The sequence below is a fragment of the Colius striatus genome, chromosome 2, assembly GCF_028858725.1.
Source record: "Colius striatus isolate bColStr4 chromosome 2, bColStr4.1.hap1, whole genome shotgun sequence".
NCBI lineage: Eukaryota > Metazoa > Chordata > Aves > Coliiformes > Coliidae > Colius > Colius striatus.
In genome coordinates, this window is record NC_084760.1 from 116,937,596 (window position 1) to 116,960,899 (window position 23,304).

At 39.3% G+C, this 23,304-nt stretch overlaps 1 protein-coding gene across 3 annotated transcripts in view; it reads right to left on the reverse strand.

The window, feature by feature from the left end:
- The window catches only part of PLCB4 (phospholipase C beta 4), a 194,502-nt gene that overhangs the window by 78,409 nt on the left and 92,789 nt on the right, over positions 1–23,304 (reverse strand). For all 3 annotated transcript variants that reach the window (XM_061989252.1, XM_061989253.1, XM_061989251.1), the window contains 4 exons: positions 12,344–12,444; positions 7,602–7,682; positions 7,259–7,318; positions 5,861–6,004 (listed from right to left, as the gene is read on the reverse strand). In XM_061989252.1, coding sequence (XP_061845236.1) covers positions 5,861–6,004; positions 7,259–7,318; positions 7,602–7,682; positions 12,344–12,427 — 369 coding nt within the window. In that variant the 5' untranslated portion in view covers positions 12,428–12,444. The remainder of the gene's footprint in view (positions 1–5,860; positions 6,005–7,258; positions 7,319–7,601; positions 7,683–12,343; positions 12,445–23,304) is intronic.

A 23,304-nucleotide genomic window follows, 5' to 3' on the forward strand; every position in this document is an offset into this window, starting at 1 on the left:
GAGAAGCTCAGATTTTTCACAGCTAACATGCTACTAAGAATATAGCAGCAGCCTTGCTTGTATGCTGACAGCACTCCTTAGTTTACAGATGAAGCTGAAAGATCTGTAGATGTACGTTTAGAGAAAGATTCTCAATTCTCTTGTGCTCAGCATTTCCAAGTTAATACCTCTCCAAAGACGGAAAATCCCATAACAACTCTGAAATGAGGCACACTGGAAACATTTTGAGTCTTAGAGAAAGCAGAGCTACATGTTTTTGGTAGAAATACAGGACAGGTTTGAATCACAGTAGAGCTAAATATTTTGTGATTTTCAAGATCTGACTTGGTACTTTTAATATGTCCATGTAAGGCCTGAAAGGCTCTCATAAAGACTTACTCCAGACTCTTAAAAAAGGAGGAATCTGGGCCCTGCTCTCTAATCCTAGAGAAACAACAACCATGAAAAGAATCAAAACCAAAGACAAGTACACCTTAAACACACATCCCTAGAGGCTGACACGAGAGGCCAAAATCTAAGTACACTGCAGGCTGGGATAAGTAGACTGTGTTAGTTTTCTCTAACAAGAGTCAACATTTGCAAATATCTCCTCAGGGAGAGGGTGCAAGGAAAACTGATCAAACAGCACTCTCTCAGCTTTTGCAGTAGTAGTCAAATGCTTCTGAGGCACTTAGAGACTTTGTGATAGCTGTGGTTTACCAACAAAACACAGGCAGCAGTGTCAGCGCACGCAGATAAGTTTGACCCCTCAGCTCTATTTTAGCCATCAAAATTTCACTTAAGGAGCATTAAAATAGGGAAAAAAATGCAAAAGGCTAAGAATTGCTGTAACCCACAGCTCAGGAAATTTTAGACAAGGTCATCCATTGCGTATTTAGAGATGAGGTCGGGATTATGCAGACCTCTTGAGGTTTTACCCTTCACTTTTTCAGTGTGGTCTCTCCACATTTGCACTACTTAATCCACGCATCAGAAAAGCTGGAGAGGCAAGGAGGTGGATTTTAGCATTCAGGGCCTGTGACTCGCTGTCAGAGTCAAGGGCTTGATAGCTTGAAGGCTGAGGAAACCCACTGAGAACAGATTCCTGTTTCCCACCTCTTCCCAAGCCAACTGGGGCCTGGCAGGGCTCCCTGGCTCTCTGCCCTCTTTACCCCAGTGCTGCTGTTGAGTTGAAGATGTCTGTCTGCTCTCAACGCAGATGCCTCACAAATCAACTCTGTTCTCTGAGTATTACTACAAAAGCCAGAAGACTAGGCTACTGAGGATGTAAAGCCTACTCCCTACCTGGCCAACTGCAGCACAGACTTGCAGCAGATTGCTGGGAAAATCCTGTCACAAAGATAAAAAGGGAATCTTCTGATGTTCAAGTATTTAGTCAGGAAAGATGAGGCTCACAAAAACACTCTGTACTGGGAGCTGCCTAATGTGTCCAGACTGTTACCACCTTTCTACCCAGGAATGACCTTTCCAGCATTGGAGGGTCCTGCTTTGAATGTGGCCAGAAAATTCACTTTGGCTGCTTTTGTATACAAACTAAGACAAACATAGAGGAGCTTTACACAGTGAAAACAGCCTCTTGGCTACAGACAACCGGGGCTAAAGCGCTCAGCTTACTGATAATTCTGCAGTGGCACAGACAAGGCAAAACAGACCCTTAACAGCAGGCTGGCTAGGATCTGAAGACTTCTCTAGAGAACACAGTATTGCATACTTGTCACAGGGCTACCTGAACACATAAGCATATTTAAGACAGTCACAGTGTAGAAATGTTTATCATGTAGGCTAAGAGACACAAGCCATATACTAATATAGCTGGGACACAGCAAACAGCAGGTGAGTTCTGTTCTAGTATGTTCTACAGGTGTCTTGGACAGTTCTTGCTTTGAAATATCAAAACAAACCAAAGCTATGGGAAAACAGAACTTTTCTGCAATGTGGCTGTGGGATATTCTTGTGAGAATCTTCTGCTACCTCTTGGCAATATAATTTGGGCAAATAGCTTGCTTTGAGGAAAAAAAAATGGTTTCAACTGAAACAGAACTTTTCTGTAAGTCAAAAAGAGTCATACAGGAGAAAGAGCAACAAAAATGATCAGCCTGAAGTGCTTCATCTTACAAAAAAAACCCCCATAGTTGTCTATTTAACCATTTTAAACCAACTGAAAGAAATTTAAGAATGAAAAGTACTATTCCTACTTAAAAGTTGAGAAGTTTAGGAATGCCAAAATGAAATGCTTTCAACACCATAATATTAGTAGCTGTATCATAAAATTTGCATTTTACCTTTATGCTGTTCGTCAGCATATGAGTAACAAAGCATTTCAGCACATGTTATTCATTCTCTTGCCTCACAGGTTTCAGCAAGTAACATACCTGTAGAAAATACTTATTTGCTACCAAAACCAGTGTAAAACATTACTCCATTCTCCTTCCCACTGTGTCTCCTCTGTGGCTGCTCCCACCACTAGCTACCACCAGATCAATGATGTGCATCAGAATTTCCCAGAGCCAGGTTCTCTTAAAAACTGGTACGAGCTCTGCCCCTAAATAAGCAACATGAGCTCTGCCTCACGCTGTGGCTCTTCCTTGAAGTGAATTAGGAGTGTTCACATAAAGGGAGAGCAGAAGGGCAAAATCTATCAGCTAGAGAGACGGGCCTTCCCAACAGCACAGCTGCATATGAGCAAGAACAACTTCTGATTTGCAGTAAAGAATGTAAAAAGAGCTGACTTGATTTAAGTTAATCTTTTAAGTCAGACTTCTTAATGTATCGTCAAAGTGAGCAAAGAAGAAGGAAAGTCTAGATTTTAGGTTGCTGAACTACAAAAGCTTTATTAGACTTAGACTGATTGTGGATAGGCAGCCTGCATGCCTATCCTAAGGCCTCACAAAAGCACTATATCACTTCTGCACTAAGGAAATTTGTCCCCAAATGCTCAGTGGTCTTTTCAAATGTCCTAGATAGAGGAAAGCAGATCATCAGATTACTAGGTCTCAGAAAGTCCATCTGGGAAAGTAAAAAGAAAAATACATACATATACTCACACCTCTAATGTGTGTGTGTATTTTACTTTTTGGTCACAGTTATTTATATAACCTGATTTAATCAAGATTCCAAACATTAGATTTTAAATTCCACCTTTTACAGTCACTCTCTGTTACCACAGTGGAGTTGCTTTAGGACTGGACCACGACAGCTGCTTGCAATCAGAGACAGAGTACACCCTATTTTGTGGTTGTTTTAAGAGTGGAAACGAAACCCAATTTCTCAGCTGAAAATACCAATAAAATTTAAGTAGACAGAATGTAAATACCAGAGTTGGAACTTGTAGACAAGTGGAGAGATAATAAACACATTCTTGTTGTTGGAATAGCTATACTTGGAGCTCAGTGATGACTTGGCCAGACCTGCTGAGCACATCCCCACAGGAGGCAGAGTAATATGGGGCTGCCCCAGTGCAGAGAAGATGACAGACCCCAAGGGACAGGCTATGAGGAGTCTTGTCTAGAGGGGAGGGATCACCACTGCCCAGAGCAAGCAGCAGCTCTGTGCATGTCTACCTGGCACCCCTAAGAGACTGCCCCCACACTCTGCCACCCAGTCCTATAGAAGCTGGCAGAACGTGTGTCCCACCGCTAACACCCGTCACATGGGCAGCCTGAAGCAGCCAGGAACTTGCATTTATTTTCTCATTTGTCATGGTTATTTGGTTCTATTACAACCCAGCCTTCAATGAGTAACAATTACTTCTTTCCAAATTGTAAATTATCTACAGATGCTGAATGCCTTTTTGCCCTTTTTCTGGGCAGAAAGGTTCTAGGCTTTTGTATTTGGATCTGTTTCTAAATTCCCTTGTTTGAAGTTTCCCAATCAGGTGCCAACCAAGCCTGCTGGTTTACCAGAGATCTACACAAGATCGACAGCAAGTAATGCTTTCCTTTCTCACTGCAACACGAGGGAAAAGCAGAAACGGCTATGAAAGCATCCCTTGCACATATCTGATCTGCTTAAGCTACAGTCATTGCCCCCTCTTCTTCAACCATTTCACAAGGGGGGATTGCTTTCAAATATGGATTAAATCAAGGCCTATTTTAACCTGCAGTTAGCAGCTGCATAGCTACTTAATGCTCTGCAACGACTTGCTTCTTCTAGAGGATATTTACTATGTCCCAGAAGAAAGTTGTCTTTGCATGAATAGAACAGGAAGAGTTCAGCAGGAATAGCTCTATATGCAGATAACTCCTAGAAAAAAATGGTTTTGTACAGAACCAAGTTGATATATTTACCATACACAAAAGGCCAATACAATACAGGCCAAATTACTCCCAATATGCCCATATCCCCAGCGAAGGCAACTTAGAAAGCTCTACATTGTTGTTGACTTCACCTACTTGACCCCTCTTCCCTTGTGCCTCAAACAGATCAGAGATGGATCACCATTATTGACGAGTTATGGATATACATTTTGGTGCAAAGACCCAAATGCAGGCCTCTCACACTTATGGACCTCTGGGAGCATCTCCACAAGTTGACCACAGCATGACACACCATTTTGTGTAAGCATCTTGGCAGTTAATGAAGCAGTAGATCTTTCAGACAGTATAATTAGCTCACAGTCTATGTAACTGGCCAACATACTCCTCATAAGCCAAGTAGTCTGCTACAGTTCATTGAGATCTAAGGTGGCTAAGAAACTAAACTCCAACCTTCTGTTCTCAGAATAAGTCGGAGACACCGCTGGGTTAAGCATAAAAGTGAATGCTGCTAGTATCCCATTTTCTTTGCTTCTAAAATGTTTTTAAAACATAACTGTGGCACACTATTACCCTGTAAGCCAGCTAAAAGTACACACAATAGAATCAATTTAGTGTACCCATGTAAGTATGCAAGTACTTCTCCTATTATGAAGTTTACTCAGCACTGCCAGTGTTCAAAGAGGTAAGAAAGCAATGAGAAATCAACCAGGTCTGCCAAGGGATTTAGTGATGTTGCATTCAGCAAACAGATACTCAGCTTTAAAGAAGAGGATTTAGCAGGTGTGTTACTGATCATTATTCAATATATACCTCAGAGGCAAAACAGATTATTATACATTGTAAGTACAAAAAATCAGGAAAGAAAAGCAAAGAAAAAAAGTGTGTTTTAAAAATCCCTTGAAACTCTGGATCTGAGCTAGTAGCATACTATCAATACTCTGGATCAAGTTTCTAGGAGTAGCTTACAGCAGACAGACTGTGTACAAGGCCTTGGTGGAGCCACAGAACTCGCAGTAACTGTAATCATAAGCTCTGGGGGAAGATGACGTGTAAAAAAGCACTATTGTTTTCTTAAGAGTGTTCTGTGTCAACGGGAAACACAAAATAACTGGGTACACTGGAATCCCCTTAACTGTAGAGAATTTTCTTTCCTGCTTTTGTCTTTTCAAATAATATGAACCACACAATACAATGAGGTTATCGCTGAACAAAATTTTGGGAGGGCTGAGCTCCACCCACCAGGAAAATGAAAGTAATTGCTCTTCCCTTCAGCATCCTTGTGTTACAGACCCACTGCATAAACATCACATAGTGTGCTGTACAAGCCCCACACTGAGATAATAAACAGCTGAAGGAATGGTGTCCTATGCTTAATGATCTCAGTGTCCACTTTTGCCAAATCACCGCGCATGAAGAGGCTCAAAAGTCACCGTTATTTTCAAACCACAGTGCTCCAACTGGATGTTTGCTGAGTGTGGCAGCAGACATCAAAACAGGTATTTCAGTCAGTGAAGCAGGCTGACTTACTCAAGAAAAACAACTGAATACTGATGAGGAGCTTTCTTCTTTTTTTAACTCCCATACCCTGTTTAATTGGGAAATACCTTGGCTATTTCTGTGTTTTCCGCTACCATGAAAGTGAAGCTGATGTTCACCAGATCAGTGCCACTGCAAACACACACTATCCGTCCTTCCAACTCATTTTCTGATTTTCCAACAGCCTCAAGTGCAGTTAGTATTTTGGGATCCTGTTAAACAGAATAAACAGCGGGTTACACTTGCAATACTTCTGTTATGCAATGATCTACGGTAAAGAGGCATTTCCACATAAATTAACAGCTTTAAATCTTTGCCAATCATCCTAAAGGAATGCTTTCACTTAGAATTATTGTCTGTAAACTTGGAAAACGTTATATTTTAACAATTAGGAACAAAACTGTGAGAACTCAGGAATAAATGAAGTATTTTAAATACATTTTTCTTCACAAAAAAGAAAAATGAATCACTCCAAGGAGTGGAAACAAAGGAACAGTCTTAACCTCTAAGTAACTTATTCCACTCTAGTTAAGTCCATAGTTACTGACAGTCATGATCTGTCTGACTTTTTAGCTGTTTCTGGCACCTCTGCTGAGGGTCAAGTGCTATAGATTTTATGGGCATAGAGGGCAAATTACCTACGTAAAGACAGAGCTGAGGGCTGAAGCATATTGGTATGGTTGTCAGCACATGAAGAATGGGGTTGTCTGCACCACACCACTTCTCATACCCCTTCTCTATGGGGGAAAGATTTTAGTCTATGGATTCCCAAGAGAATAAAGTGATGGGCATCTACAGCTAACACACTTCACACGTGAAAGTGGAAATGCAGAGATCTTAACAGTTATCTTGCTTCACAAGTCTTCTAAACTAAAGGCCTGGAGGAGGGAGACCCACAACTCACTTGATAAAATTCTATGCATTCCTTTTGCAGAATACCACTGAAAACAAATGCAAAGCCTTAGGTTTCTCCAGAACTCCTAGCTAATACTTCTGTTAATGTTCCTCAAAATGGCAGTGACCAGCTGCCCTGGTCACATGTATAAAGAGGGGAGCAAACAAAACTTTCCACATTTTCTGTCAATGGAGCAAGATGATAAAACAAATTTTAAACAGATAGGAACAAAACCTGGCACATGAAACATTTTTCTTTCCAGATCTCTAAACCAAGTACCACAACACAGTTTCAAAACAACTAAAACCACCTGATACGTGCTCTTAATGTCTGTCATTCAGCTTTCACTGCATCCTGAAAGCTGAGAGCTGTGCTACGTCAGAAACATCAGATGACACAACTTTCCCACTACGATCACACCAAATTATTTGCCTTTAAAACTTCAAACATTAGATGGTGATTGAAGAAGAAAAGCTGTGTTGTCGATCTGTTTTAAAGCAATGAACATCCTGCATTTCATCTTCAGTTTAAATAGCCTTTGTTTAAATGAAGAGTATAAATTCTAGAGTACCTTTGGTACCGCTCCAAAACGAACACTGTTGATCAGGGAGCATTCTAATACCTGTCCTTCCTGAAATGGCAAGAAAGGGTACAAGTTCAAAGGTCTGTTGACACATGGCTCTGTTAGGAATTGCATTAGTAGTTGTAAGCATTGTTAATTAAACAGTATATTTCCTTTATATATCACTTAATTCTCTCTTAAATACATCACTTCCATCCATTCTAGAAGAATACGACTAAGACTGGTTTTCTACAGGAATTAACACAGTCTTTTTGAATTTTTTAAAACTATCCAGAATATAAACCAAGTGCAATAGTATCTAAAACATATTCCTGATGTGATTGTAATATACCTTTCCTTCGCTTTTCCAACTCAGAAAAAAGCCAAATTCATCCACTTGGAAGAGACAGTTGCTTTCAAAGACAAACGATTCCTATAGAAAAGAAAATAGAGATCATTATTTTAGTCAGTTTGGCAAATGTCATTATTTATTGGTCAAAAAATTTTAAGACTGAGATATTTCTCCTCAAATATGTTCCTGGAAAATCTGCTAATCCTAAAGCAATTGGAAATGAGGGAGCCAAAAATGATCGTCATTAATGGTTTGTCTTTTTGAGACATTGTGATGCATTTCATTATTATCTTCCTATTTCTTGTTTTGTCTAATAAAAGCAGTGATTCTTATCTAGGAAAAATTATTAATGAAATAGAATTTCAAAAAATCATTGAAAATTAATGCTTCAAACTTTGTAAAGGTTACAAATATGTGAATGTGTTCGCCAAATTGCCAATTTACCAAAAATAAAGCAGCACTTTTCTGACAGACTACAAAAGCATATGTGCCATGAGCATTTTGTAGTCAGAATATCTGGCAAAGCAGAGTTTGAAGGACATTGATTTGTACAGAAATGAATGACATACCAAAGACAAGGCAAAAGAAAAAAACAATGAGATTAGTTGAATTAAAAAGGAAATTTCCTCCACACACCTCCAGCCTCAATTAACACATCATAAATTAAGCCAGAATACATGATAACACTGTGCAGAATCAATCATCTCTTAAAGAAAAAAAGGATCCAGGACTTCCTGAATTGAGAAGCAACAAGCATGTGTGCAGACTGCAGCACCCATTACTGTTTCAGAGATCAGTGCTTTGTTCTGTGTTGAAGACTGAGGCACCTTTCTGAAATGTCACATCCTCTGCTGTGCATATCAAGAGGGCAGCAAGCACATGAATATACACAGATGTTTTCTGAGTCTTGCATACAAGACAATGTGAATTCAGGTAACATAACCAAGTAAAAACTCCAATGCCCTCGATTCATGGAGCATGTTTTTAAGCCAGTAAGGCTATACAGGCCAGTTTGTTCTCCCTGGCTTCCTCTGAGGCATTTCCCACCTTGACCCTGAATGTAGGACATCGAAGAGCAGCTACAGCTGACTTTCTGGCCTCTGCTACGGAACAAGCGTATCGTGTGGGCTAAGGAATGGTCACATTCCAATCAGGCCTTATCCTGACTTGATACTGGGCCCACAATTGAGTACTGTCCTTGAGTCCTCCTAGGTGATATGATGTATTTCGGATAATTTCTCCTTTTCCCTGGACACATAAATTGAACGGTGTCTACCATTTCTGGACAACATTTTAGGTCCTCAAACGAGATTTACAGGTTTTAAGGACTGACACACTGCAGTTTTCTATCCAAATAGCAAACAACTATGTTAATTTTATAGGCAGGGGAGATGAGATAGAAAGTATAAACTTGCTGCAGCTCACTCTGAGCCAACACTGCTGTGCATAAGTTTCCACTGTGCATTGCTCTGTCCATTTTTCTTCACCATAACTTCTGTTGTCCTGCTTTCACCCTAGCACTTATCCCTCATGAAACCTATTTGTTGACAGACACCTCAGATTTAACAGTTTTACAGTCCTTGAGTCCTGCTTCATGTAAAAATGCAGCTAGTTACCAATCAAAATGAGCATCTCTTTATACGTGTCTCAGAAAGATTACTTCCACAATAAAAGGTAGGCAGCTTTTGGTCATTTATTGTGTCCCCATCTATCAAAAAGCTCTTGACATTCCAAAAATGGTTTTCCACAAAGTTGTCTATGTAAACTGCACTCATGTTGATGCTGTACACCAGTCTTTATTCATCAAATTACTTTTTCTGGAATTTGTCTCCTTGTGTGGTGTAAAAAAAGCACCTAACATCAGACTATATAGATGCAATGTGTGCAGTAAGATTCCTAATCATGTCTGATTTTTATTTCCCATGTTCTGCTGACGTAACTTGCTAGACTCAGACTTTTCAGCAAACATAGTCATGCTTGGCCTAAAATAAATTCACATCGTTTTGTAAACCATCTGGGTTAAGGGGACTCATCTATCAGGAAAAGATAGACCAAGACACTTCTCCCCATGACAATAATCCAGATTTTTCTAGCCACTCAGCGAAACTCTGGCACACAAAAGATCTCTCATGCTGTACTGCTCAGTCACCCAGAGCCTGTACCAGCAATCCTGCGCGTCAGTTCTGCACTAACTGGCTGTATGACCTTGGTTAACTTACCACTTCTCTCTTCCCCAATGTGACCTCTCTGTTGGGGTGGTGAATTAAGCACAGTATTTCCATGAAAATTAGAAGCCTAGACCTGAAACCTTTTTCTTGACAATTGCAAGCACTGTAGTATAGGGACTGGACCTTGCATTTCTAAAACAGTGGTATCTCTCTTGGGTGGGCTACCTGGTCACTACCACGTCACCATTAAATAATAGCCTGTTGTTGTGGTTTAGGCCCATCAGGGAACAAAAGACCACAATTAGCCTCAAGTACCAAAGAGGCTGAGAATTGCCAAAGGGTAGGGAGAGCTTAATTGTCACTTAAAGGTTCAGGACAAAACAAACCAGGCTACTCTGCTTGGGGAAGAAAACAGAGAATAATTTAATGCAACATCAAGTAAAACATAACCTTAAAACCCCAAAACTTAACCAAAATAAAGCAACACAGGGTAATACAACAATGAAGAGTCCAACCAGCCCTTTTAAGAACACCTTCTCCCCATTCCTCCCCTCTTCCCGGGGTCAGAGCCCTGGTCCTGGTGTTTTTACCTCTTCCCTCGCTGAACGGCTAGGGGAGGGGGGGCAGGGAGTTGGGGTTTCAGTCAGTCTATTCCTGATAGCTTCTGCCGTTTTTCCCTCCTCAGGACAGGTGGGCTCCGTACCCATCCTCCCTGCAAGTCTGTGGGGTACCTGACACACGTCAGCCCTGCACAGGCTGCTCTGACGCACATTTATCCCAAAGGCCGCAGCTCCCCTCTGCCTCTCGTGAGGGGCTGCTCTGGGCCCGCAGGCTCCAGCACAGCCTGGGCCATGGCCGCCTCCCCACACAGTCCCTCGCCCGTCCGAGCTCACTCACACGGAGCTGCTAGTGGCTCTCAGTCCTACCATGGGTCTCCATAGGTTGCAGGGGCACAGCTGCATTCTCACTATGGCTTGCAGAAGGGTCTCTGGTGTAGTGCTTCTCCTTCCTTCCTCCTGCTCTGGCTGAAGGGTCTGCATGGTCGCCTCCATCTTGTATCACTCTTACACCTCCTGCCAGCACCTCAACTTTCCTGTCCCTAAACAGCCCCACCACCAAGTGTTCACTGTTTACAGGCTACAGATCTTAACTTCAGTGTGACTGTTGTTTATTTACAGCCCTGATGATTCCTATCACACTGCAGATAAAACACACAGCTTCCTAAGTGAAAGCTTTTTAGTGTTTTCTGCAGAAGAGCCCTCTTCAAGCAAACAAATCAGACATTCAACTGTACCATAGCAAACTTGGAGCAAACTGTAGCAAAACTTGCAGCAAGCAATGCAGTTAGAGAGTATCAGGTGGATGTACAAAACCCATTTTGCTCCACAGGTGGTAAGCAGGCCTCCATTTCTACAGTGTTTTGCAAGGCAGTAAGTTCATCTGTAAGGATCAAAACTTCTGGTGCTACCATCTCATTCCACATCTGTCCAGCGTTATTTAGTCTTGCAGATGTGCCTGCTGGCTCCACTGATCTACAGTGTATTTATGGGATGTCTCATTCTCTCTGTCAGTACGTGAAGCATTCCTGATCTCAGATAGAATTTGAGTACTTAAGCTCTCTTCTGTATATGCATATTCTTTCTGTCCTGACCATGTACCATATTCCCTCACTTCCATCCTCACAGGCAGAGTTTCTGGAGCACTACTGGCTGAAGAAACAAAACTTTTCTGAACTCCCTTTCTAAGGAATTCAATGTCCACTAGTATCTTCTTAGTTTATCTCTCCCCAAACCTGAAAATACAGGGTAAAACAACTATCCCTATCGTGGCAGGCCTCATGATAAAAAATACCTTTTACTTACATTTCAAAAGATAAGAGGAAAATACTAATACCCCTGAAGGCATTTACTGACATGTCTTCAACTTTCAGAGATTTCCTGTCCAAACAAGATTAAAAGTAGACCCTGATAAAATTATTGTCACAGGCATATCAATGCTGAGTAAATGTCTCAGCACTTCATTTCAGCCGTGTAAAAAGCCCTGTTTTTCATTCCTTTAATAAATTTGGATAAAAGCACTGCTGAAAGAGGGATCATAGCAATCATATTTCAGATAGAATACAGGTTGATTTTCTAAAGTAGATTAAATCCACAGCAGATCTCAAATGATGCATTTGAATCAGAATATAAATGTTTTGTGTCCTCTTACTTTCCCTTGTGAGATGCAGGTCTTCAGTTTGTATATTACAAAAAAAGAGCTATTTCAGTCCTCTCCATTCAACAGATGTAAAAAAACATGGAAGAATTTACTTTGTTCAGTAATGTGCTATATGAATCTGCAAAGATAAGAGCTATTTCTCTTCCATGGGGTTTATTTCAAGTCAGAGGGATTAAATATATTTTGAAGTAACTTCTTTCATAAAGAAAAACATGTATAGCAATGAGGTATGTTGGTATTCCCTCCTCTTGAACATTTCTGTAGTTATTTGTGTACAATGAAAGCAAAACATTAAATATTCTGTAACATCTACATATTTAAAAGACAATAGCAAATGAAATGCAAGTGGCCTCTTACCTCTTCATATCTATCAAACACAGCTCCATCTTGCATAAAAGAGGGAACTGGCTTCTGCCAGTTAAATTCATAAGGTTTTGCCATGATGATAGAAGAAAAACCTGAAATGGAATTAAAAAAAGAACAAAGTTCAAGTGATGTCTTTTAAAAGGAGTATTTCAAAGTCTAAGGAAGAAAAAAACCCGTGACTTTCAGTTTTTCTTTTGACATAGAAGTATTAAAAAGCCACAGTGCATTTCCAAATCAAGAGTCTTCATTATAAAAGTACTCGTTTCACAACTTCAAAATGGAATATTGGTGTAAAATGTGTGTCTGAATTTGACTATTTGAAAAAATACTCATAACATTGCTTTAGCTGAAACATCTGCCACATCACATCTGGAGCATTATGGGTCTGGGTTTAACGTTGCCCCAGGTGACACTGAATATCACAACCTGTAATATAGATGAAGAAAACAGGAAAACATCATATGCTACATAGATTTTAACATTCTAAATGGTATACTACATAGGCAAAACACATTTTCCCCTTGTGTTTTCTATTTCAAAATCCATTTATAGTAAATAAAATGCTGAGTCTTTTCAGTGGTATTTTATACGTAAGATATGGATAATATATAGGTCAAAATTCATAGGGAAAAAATGTTCAGGGCATTAACTAAAATTAGGTACTACTGTGCATTTCTGTAAGTTTAGGAATGTGAACAAAACTGTTAATTTAGAATACAATACATAAGGCATAAAATATTTGCCTTACAATAAAGACTATAACATTATTCAGCAGCTTTTCCAGCATCTTGATGTGTTCTAAGTTATGCTGCTTTACACTAGAAAATGTTGCAAGTATGTGCTCTGAAGTTCATTTTATCTGAAGGAAAGTGCGTCTGCATTGTTCCTGCTTATTAATGTCATCTAGGACACACAGCATTTGGTTATTCCTTTATACACTGGCCCAGGAAGCACTGCATGAGAGGGAATACACTTGGCAGCAGCAAGATAAGACTGACTCATAGATGTCAGTAAATTGTTCTATGAATTGGTATACCGAGGATGAACACAGCACATGGCCACAATAATCTGACTTCACATGCTTCTGCTTGTCTCACAGGCAAACATTGTCTTACCTTGTTTTTGTCTGCTTGTCCTACCCTCCTCTGACAACTTTCATCCACTATTGACCCTCTCTAGCAGCATGATGTCAGCCTAAATGTAACTTGTACAGTTCTTACTCTTACAACTCAGGTACCCAGCCCAAGCAAAGTTTGTCTGAGAAGACTAAAAAGCATAAAATTCAAGGGACAGCATGACAATCTCTGTAACTTATGCCATGCAGTATCTGTGTATGTCAAAACTCTGTAGAGCAGACTAAAATACTACCAATTAGGTAATGATGCTTCCTTAATGTTATTAGAAACATCTAATTTGACTGAACTTTAAACCCAGAATAGATGCAAGTGCTGGAAAAAAAAGTGAGAGGTTTCTAGTATCTTCCTTTTCTGTATAAAAAATGTTCTAACAAGAACAAAAGAAATCAGAGGACACTGTTAAAAGACTCTATCCAACATTGGCATTAAGAACAATTACCTTTGATAGTTTTCTACTGAAAGAGCTATTCATACTACTAAAAAAGGTGCAAAATACACTTTGATGCTGCCCATCTCTATCTCCTGCTTTTTTTCTGGTCATTGATGCAGGAGTATAAAAACTACCTATCATATTTCCAAAGCCTTAAATGAATTCATTTTCCACAACTGTCAAAATACAATTTGACAGTTATATATCTCTATATCTCACCAGTAAGTGTTCACTTATGTTGAACATGGAATGAAAACTCATCCATATCTGTATTCTGCAATTAAAAAAGAGGCTAAACAAATATCTAAGATCACTCATCTGAACTCCTTTTTTTTCCTGATGAACACATGCTTTGAACAAAGTAGAAGACACAGAACTAGGGCCAAGAAGTGATAAGCTACATATGATAAGATACTACATTAGTATCTTATCAAAAGCCTCCTTTTATTTTTGCCATCTCTGTTCATTGGCTCTAGTCACTCTTCCTCATGAGAACCAGGAGATGTTTCGAGATCTCTTCAGGGAATGTGTCAAATTATTGGTTTTTTCCCCTTTTTTTGAATTAAATTCCACTTCTAATTTTAAGGGTCTCTTCCAGTTTAGATCAGGATAAAGTTGCTTTTTCCTTATTCCATGAAGGAAGCTGCATAATAGTACAGGCATCTCATTGCATTAATGTGTTGGCATCTTGTTCTATAAAGCTCACAGGCTTCAGACTGTACCTCAGTATAATCACACCACCTTGAAACTTATTGCTTGTTCCTAGAGCAAAGCTACATTGAGAGAAACAAGGCTTCAGAAAGCTGATTGCTGACTTGATAGGCTTTGTTAACAGCAAAGTTGAAACCAGAACCAACGAAACTCCATGCTATATAACAAATCATCAAAAGTCTTGGAAAAATAGCCCTTAGATTCAAAGGGAACTTAAAACATACATGCCTGGAGTAATACATACTCCATTTTTATGCCATATTAACCATTCCCTCTGTTTAAATGACTTTTGCATCAAAATGTTAGTATGAGAAGAAAAGTTACTTCAAATATAACAGGTAGTTCATGCAGCAATACATGCTGCTGGCATGTGAAGTTCTTCTGGGAAAAGCTGATGCATTCAGTGCTAAAACCTAAGACTTGTGATGACACTTTTAAGACTGTGAAGACTCTTCCACAGTCTCTAGCCTATATACATGGCCTTTACACTTTCATACTGACATTGAACCCCCTACAGATACAGATTTTAACGCCTGTAAGCTCTGCAACTGCTCTGAACCCCTGTATAAGACACCTCATAGCATTCTGTCCAGTATTTGGTACTCTGAATCCTGGATGCAAACGCTGGAACAGACATCTTTGAGAAAGACTAATTACCTTAGCACTACCAACACCAATTTGAGTTCAGTCGTAGAAATAAAGCTCTGTAAAAACCCCTTTACTTTAGAAATATCTTGCCTGGGTACTCACACAGTATGATGAAGTCTCAGTACTTCATGGCTGATAAATTAAACAGATTGACCTGTTCAGTTTCTGCTGCAATGCACATTTTTCAGATCCTTGAGTCAGACTGAGTCCTCTCCACTTTTCCAGCTGCCTTTCCCAAGTCAGGGTCTGGACCAGGACACAGTAGCCCAGCACAGCTCTCTGTCATACAAACCAGAATTGGAGTCTTTCTTCTTATTTGCATAACCTTGTGTTTAGCTGCAAGAAAGCATGCTTGATTGCTCATAATTTATCAAGCAGTCTAGTTCTATCTCAAGGACTCAAGCTCATTGTTATTTACCATCTTTCCAATCTCTCCTCTACCTCTGCTCTCTCATGGGTCAATACTGTTTACAGATGAACTGAGACAGATGAAGTGTGAGGGAAAGACGGCTTGAGTACATGTAGCAAGGAGTCAGGTAATTGTAACAAACAAGATTTCTAAGCAATGTTCTTTGGCAGCTGTGCAGAAGGTGAAGAAAATAATCTCTGCCTGTGGAAAAGCTCTTTTCAGTCTCCCATTTCTTGCACTCCTCTCAAAAATCCATTCTTCTGTAACCATGTTAGCTTTTAAGATCATCAAAACACAATAGAAAATATTCTCCTGTCACTCTTGGGAGCTCTGGTCATCAATATTTAAGCAGTGCAAAACCAATCCCGACCTACCCACCAAAACCAAACAAACATGACATTCTAACATTCATATATTTGCAAATATATGCCTGCAAATATCCTCCCCTATGATGAGAATCAAGAATGATTCTCTTAAGAGAAATTTAAGAACAAAGAAATGCATTTAAATTCAACTGTGAGAGAGAAAATATTTAGGAACTAAATGGAAAGACAGTAAAGTTTTAATTTAAAAACTTTAAAGCAGCCTTTTAAAGTTAAAATAAAAACCTTCTCATTGGTTTAGGGTTCTTAAGTATAAAAATGTGTCTGAATACATAACATTCACAAAAGCAGAAAAGAATGCTCATATAAAAGACACCTCAGGACTTAATCAATGACCACAAGGAAGAAGTAGATAAATTCTGTCAAGTGCAGCAGTTAAAGGTCTTTTGAGCTATTCCCCTTTCTTTCAACACTGGTTGATGCCTGAGGACATGACCCGCATGACATGAAAAAAGGCACTGTTTTCATTCACCTAGAGTACCCAAAGAATGAGGACACAAAATGAACCATATCCAGAAGAGCATTATTTAACACAAAAGTTTTCCTATTTTGTAAGCTTGGCTGCACTAAGCTAAATCTGGGGGGTGCAGGGTGAAGGGACTATAAATCCTGGGTTTTTTTACATTTTTTGACCAAAAGAAGGACAAGGTGTGGCTGAACAGGAGGAGGAAAGGATTCTGTTAATACAAAGCAGACAAATGTTTGGGGAAAGAGGTCATATTCTAAACTAACCCACAGGGCTGACTGGTGTGATGGATAGGATACTCCTTGGATCCCATAAACATCCTGTCAATGTTGAGACACTGTTGTTGGAAAGGACAGCAGTATTCCTTAGAGCTGATCCCCCCAAGTCCAGAACACAGTAACTCACAATTTCTGCAGTTTGCTTAACCCTGAACATTACAGAAATACTTGTTAGGGTTTTTTTTAGTAGTTATTATTTTGGACTCTGGAATGAACAACTATTCACTGACTGAGAAGCATGGAGGGTCCATGCTTTGTTTACCACTTCACCACTTAGCTCTTCAAATCACACCAAATAAACCTGCACCAGTTACTGTCTCTGTGGGATTCAAGGATCAAATACATGCATAAACAGAACCCTATGCTGAGTTTCATAATCTTGTCCAGGCATGTGTATTTTTCTCACGGATACAAGGAGACTGAGGAGTGATCTCATTAATGTTTACAAATATGTAAAAGGTGGATGTCAGGAGGATGGAACCAGGCTCTTCTCAATGATGACCAATGACAGGACAAGGGGCAATGGGTATAAAACGGAATACAAGAGATTCCAAAGAATACAAGGAAGAATTTCTTCGCTGTTGAGGTGAGGGAGCACTGAAAGGGGCTGCCCAGATGGGTTGTGAAGTCTCCTTCTCTGGAGACATTCAAACCCACCTGGACGAGTTCCTGTGTGATGTACTCTAGGTGGTCCTGCTCTGGCAGGGGGGTTGGACTGGACGATCTTTTGAGGTCCTTTCCAACCCTTATGTTTCTGTGATTCTGTGAAGGAATTAAAAAACCCCCAATGTATTTCCCCCTTTTTTCCCCTTTGAAGTACATGTAATCTTCAAGAGCACTCCTCTTTGGTAAACAAGATTCATAACAGAGACAATCAGATCTACATCAGCGGTAACTTTAGTTTTTTTCTTTTAGAGTTCATCCCAGACCAGAAAGTCTACGTGTAGTGTTGTGGACTAAAGTGAGAAACTATCTGTCCAGGCCTTGAAACAACATTGAAATACTTATAAAAATGCTCTCTTCACTTTTTAACAAGGCTCTGAAGTACTTTCATATTCAAATACTAATATTGTTTCTAGAGATTTACAGGAATAAACCTCAGATCTTCACACATTTACTTCCCAGTGTCAAATTTATTTGGCTGTAGACGTACCAGCATTACCATGTGCAAAATGCAGGGACGGGGTGATTTTTTTAAGCATGAAATATTGATTTCTACACTGGAACTTAAAATTCAGAGTAAGTTTTAAGACAATTTCTAAAATAAGAAATTTACTACAAGGTGAGTCTTATATGAAACGTAATGGTGAGAGACACTACACCCAATTTCTGCTCTGTCTACACTAGACTGTAAAGCAATTCCAGATTTTACAGCTCTCCAGGCTCTTCCACAGTCAAATTTAGTTGTTTGCGGTGTTGAGTATTTTCTTTTTCAAAAAGAGTGGTTTTTTTCAGCAGGTTATTTTTAAATGCATTATTCTCACAGCTAATACAAGCAACTTGAAACGGTTCTCCCCAAAACAAGGTCCAGAAGCAACAAAAGACATACAACAGCACTCAGGCGCCTGAACGTGTCTAGTAATGGTCTGAATTTCCATTTTGTCTTATTTTCCATTTTGTTTTAATTGCAGGAATGCATTGGCATGCAGGGGCAGCTAAGAGGTTAGAGCAAAACAAGAAGTGGCTTGTCCTTAACTAACCTCTTCTTCAGCATTTCACACAAGTTCAGCGAGGCTGCCCATTGCAGAGCTTTGCTTCAGGCTAAGAATGGAGTGTATCTATAGCTGACAGCAGAAAACAGTTGCTTCTGCCACAGTGCTGCAAATGAGAAGATCTTGCCTTAAGATGTAAACTGTGGTTCAGTCATCACCTCTGATGACAGCCATTATCTTTAACAAGGTCTGTCCTGTTCCTCAGCTAGACCTTAGGACCCAAACATGACTACCACTTCCTTCGATGGTTTTCTTTTTGTCCTAAGGCCTTCTTAATTTTTACATGTTTTTTCCCAGCTCTCTCATTCATTCTAAACCTCTCAACATCTGCCATAGGTGCTTACCACACGTTGGTTCTTTTATTTTGGGAGGAGCATTTCCCAATCTGAGAAGTAAATGGTATGTAGACATGGTATTTCTATAAATGAACTTATTCTGGTCCATTTGCAACAGTATAACAAGATGATATTCTGACAATTATAAATACAGCTCCTCTGTCCAAGGATTCATTCGGGTCTAATTTCTCACAAACTTCTAAATTAATTGATTTACTGGGAGCCTGCCCAACAGGGACTGAGGCAAAAAATTAGGTATGCACATCAGCTTGGTTCATGCAATGCAGTCCAACAACTTCACTCTGCAGAGACACACTAACCTCATAAGAATAACCTTAAACAAGTGTTTACAGTAGCAACAGGACTATTTCAGAAAAAAACCCCCATATTTCCAAATTCTGTAAGAGAATGCACTTCCCTACAAGCTGTTAGAAACTCAAAGTTCCTTAATTCTCAAAAATAAATGTGATACAACAGGCATCACATATTCAATAAATTCAATGCAATATCTAGACTATTTCTTATAAATTTGAGAAGGTTTTTTGTTGCACAGTAAAAATAAAAAGCATGGATCACGGTGGTAGTGTTAACAGGGAGCTCAGTTGGACTGCTAGCACAGAATCAACAGAAAAATCCAACAGAAGTGCTTATATGTAATGGAGTAACTACCACATTGTCCCAAACGTAGAAAACAAACTAATAACAGTAACAACAAAAACACCTAATTTTGTCACCTGCCTATATGCTAATCCTACTGACAATGGATGCCTCTTTCATCAATAGAGCTGAATTATCTGAACCTAAATTAAGGGCCTGTCTTTCCACTCCATCAAGGAGCCTCAACTTGATGGCATGAATAACACTCCACTGAAAAACAGAAAGATAATGAACCCATCTCATCCTCAGAACAAGAGAAGGCACATTATTCCTATGCTCAGCAGCAACACAGTCACCAGAGCAGATTTTCCCTTTTGAATTGATCCACATTGATCACCAAAGTCATCTGGACTTGTCACATAACTTCTGATAGAAATGGGATTGATCTTTGCCTGCCACTTTTGTAAACTAAACTATGAGCTTCATTTACTGACCCAAATGAGCCTTTAAATAGGTGCCAGTTCAAATGCCTGGAAAAACAAAGGCAACTTGGCAATTTCAACAACAAAATGCTGAACTGAAATGGTAAATTTTTACTCACAGGCCACAAGAAAAACTCCTACAGTGATAACAGAAGCTCATCTATACACTCTCCTAGGGAAAGCATGATTCGAAGAGCAAGTCAAAATGCAGTGTTATCACAACTGGAAGTTATAAAACACTTAAGTGTTAAAAAACATGGAACACACATACAAAACTATATTGTTCTTTCCTTCTGGTGACAGAAAATTTGGTGTTCATGTGTTCAATTTTGTAAAAGTAAAGGCAAAAGGCGAGGAGAAAGGCATGGATCTTCCCAGGGATGATTTCAGGAGGGGATGTGCTCATTAATGCTGTCATTTCTACAGGGAATTTAGCAACCTGACTCATCAAGAGATACAATGAATGACTATTTTCATTTACACATATTATTCAGAATCCATCTAACAGTAACTTGCTGCTTTTGACCTGTCAAGTGAACTTAATCTCATAGCGTGAGCATGTGATGAAGCAGCTTTCCCTAGGACTTCCCTGTTTTGTCTCATAACAATAATAAACACACACTATATAAAAATTGTTATCTGGAAAACATGGAAGATGCTACATTTTACCTTTAGTTAAGCAGAAGTGTTAGCGTCAGGCATCCCATTTCCCCCTCAGGTAGTAATAAAGAATTGGACTTTGATGAAAGCAGTGGTTTGTGTAATAGTTGTCAAGATCTTTTCTGAATTGCTATGGCATGTGATGTATGTATCTATAACATAGCTTGATTTAATCAGCAGTGACTTTTATTAGGTTAAATGACTTCACTCTGTGGTATTCAAATGAAGAGTGTTAAAACAAAGGCTATTTCATGGGATAATAACAACAAAAAGAGTAGCACTTTCAAAATAGCTCAAGTATTTTCTGAATTACTTCAGCTTCAATTCTCACTTTACAGTCTTGTAAAATCTATCACCTTGTATAATCACAGCAATGAGCCCTAAAGGAGAGGGACTTGTCATTTATTAAACCACAGAGTCTTCAATATGCTCTTCAGGCAATTAACACTGCACTTAATTTCTGTTGCTGTTGTTCAGTCTGTAGCTGGTGGATAATCCATCTTTAAAGTCAGTGAGTACTGTTTCTTTCTTTTAGGTACACTTGTATGGAGTATTTGTGTTAATTATTTTAACTAAAATCATGAGCAATGTTGACATTTGGAACTTCAGTTTTAGCCTCCTTCTGTGGCTTGTTGCTCTAAAAGACCTGAAGCAGAATTGATTCCTATACCTTAATATGAAAGGAAGACATAAATAAATATTTGGAATTAGAATCCTAAGCAGAATTCAAGTGGGAGTAGAAATAAACACCAAATAATCGTGAGAGTCATTCCTGTTATGAATGCAAGAGTTCAGGGATCTTAGGACATAAAACAACCGTAAAATTCTAAGACAGAATGATGAACTATAAATATCATAGAAAAGGCAACACAAACTTCCAAACCAGGTTCATGTTGTCAGTCTTTCATTTTTAAGTGCAAAGAAAAGTTTTGGAAATAACACAAGCTAGTACCTCAAACAAAAATAAAACAAAGTACAAATATCAGCTGCTCTGTGACCACGTCCTGAGGACATGGTTGTCTGTTTCCAAATAATGACACAGACCTTGTGTTAATAAAATGTAATGAAAGGTCAAGATCACATTTTTGTAATAACTTCTAAATCTCTGTGTTTGAAAGAATCCCTTCTATGGTCAGGTACTTCAGCTCAAACCAAACTTTAATAAAGTTTTGATGTGACTTAAAATGAGTTTGTTCAAAATATACAGATATTTTAATAACTAATAAGCTGTGAGGAACAGAGACATTACTTTAAAACCTAAAATTAGGAAAGTGGCATTATAGCTTGCAGGGGTCAATTCTGATCAGGTTTCTAGATGTTTTCTGAGAAAATAGGAGTGAGCCACACTGCTGGTTTGAAATTTCAGACAGAGCTAAGGTGATCTTCTGTGGCAATCGTTCCAGTGGTCTAAAATGCATTAATATCAAAAAGCTGCATTCATTATTTGACAGTTGAGAGTGTGTTAAAAGTAGGTATTTACTGAAAGATTAAATCAATAGCAGATTTCTTGGTACCCTGAATAAAGCCTACAAACCACAGTCACCTTGAAAACACAAGGGGTTTTATACTTTTTATGTGAGACTGTCATTGTGCAATTTAACCCACGGCACTGGTCAGGAATTTTTTGTATCTATCTTTGAAGTTGTTATGCTGCTCAGATTTCATCTCTGCACCCACCTTACCACCTAAAGATAGCAGGTTTTGCGCCTCCTTCTTTAAACAAGAGAAGTTAGTAAGGAATGAATAGCAAGAAACACAGACATGGTATCTGCATCTGCTCAGTACACTTCTTCCTTCCTTGCACTTGATAGGCTTTCTCTTATTTTTATCCCCCTTGACTTCCTCTGTTATCTTGCACACTAACATGTTGGCTCATGCCCTGAATTAAGTCTCAGGAGTTGGGGGAATGCAGGTACTGCATTATCAGCTGGTAGGAATGGAAATGATCCATCACCCTTCTCTGCTCTCAGTCCCAATGGTGATAGCACATCCAAATCCTGGGTGGCAGAGATTTGTAGGTGCAGCCTTTCTTTCTTCCTCAGTTCTGTGACACAACTTGGGCCTAAGCAAAAACAGCAGGAGAGCAGCCATGACCTGGCCTAGGTAATGCATGGCTGGAGCAGACTGCAGCTCCCTCAGAGCTTCAGGGCCCATTGGTTTAATTTTCTTTTTCCTTCAAGATTTCAGGTTCAAATCACAGAAAAAACATAAAGAAACAGGACATACTAGCTGTCTTTAATGAAGGCTCTTTGTTTGCTTCCAGCCAGTATCAGGAAAAGAAACACACCTGCTGCTCACGGTGCTCCCTTCAACATCACCATTCAAAAAGCAGATCTATGAAGTGGGGTGATATTTAACAGAAGGAGAAAATAAACTGTCCTAAACACTGTTGTATAGGCTCAATCTGTCTGTTTTCCTCCCTCCCAAACACACTGTTGTACGCAGAAACAACGTTCACCTCAACTTGTTTAGGAAAACCACAGCCTCTTCAGGCTAGCTGGGTGTCAAAGGGTCTGGTTTACAGCTGATGTTTAGCCAGCCTGCTCCAGAATCCTGGGTGGACACTTTGCCATTTCCCTTTTTCTCCCTGTAGACTAGACTTGTGTTAATTACACACTTAGCGATGTTAATTGTTTGTCTACAGAGAGAATTTGAAAACACTGACAGAATGACATCCCAGAGCTAAAAGTTATTATGCTATACAT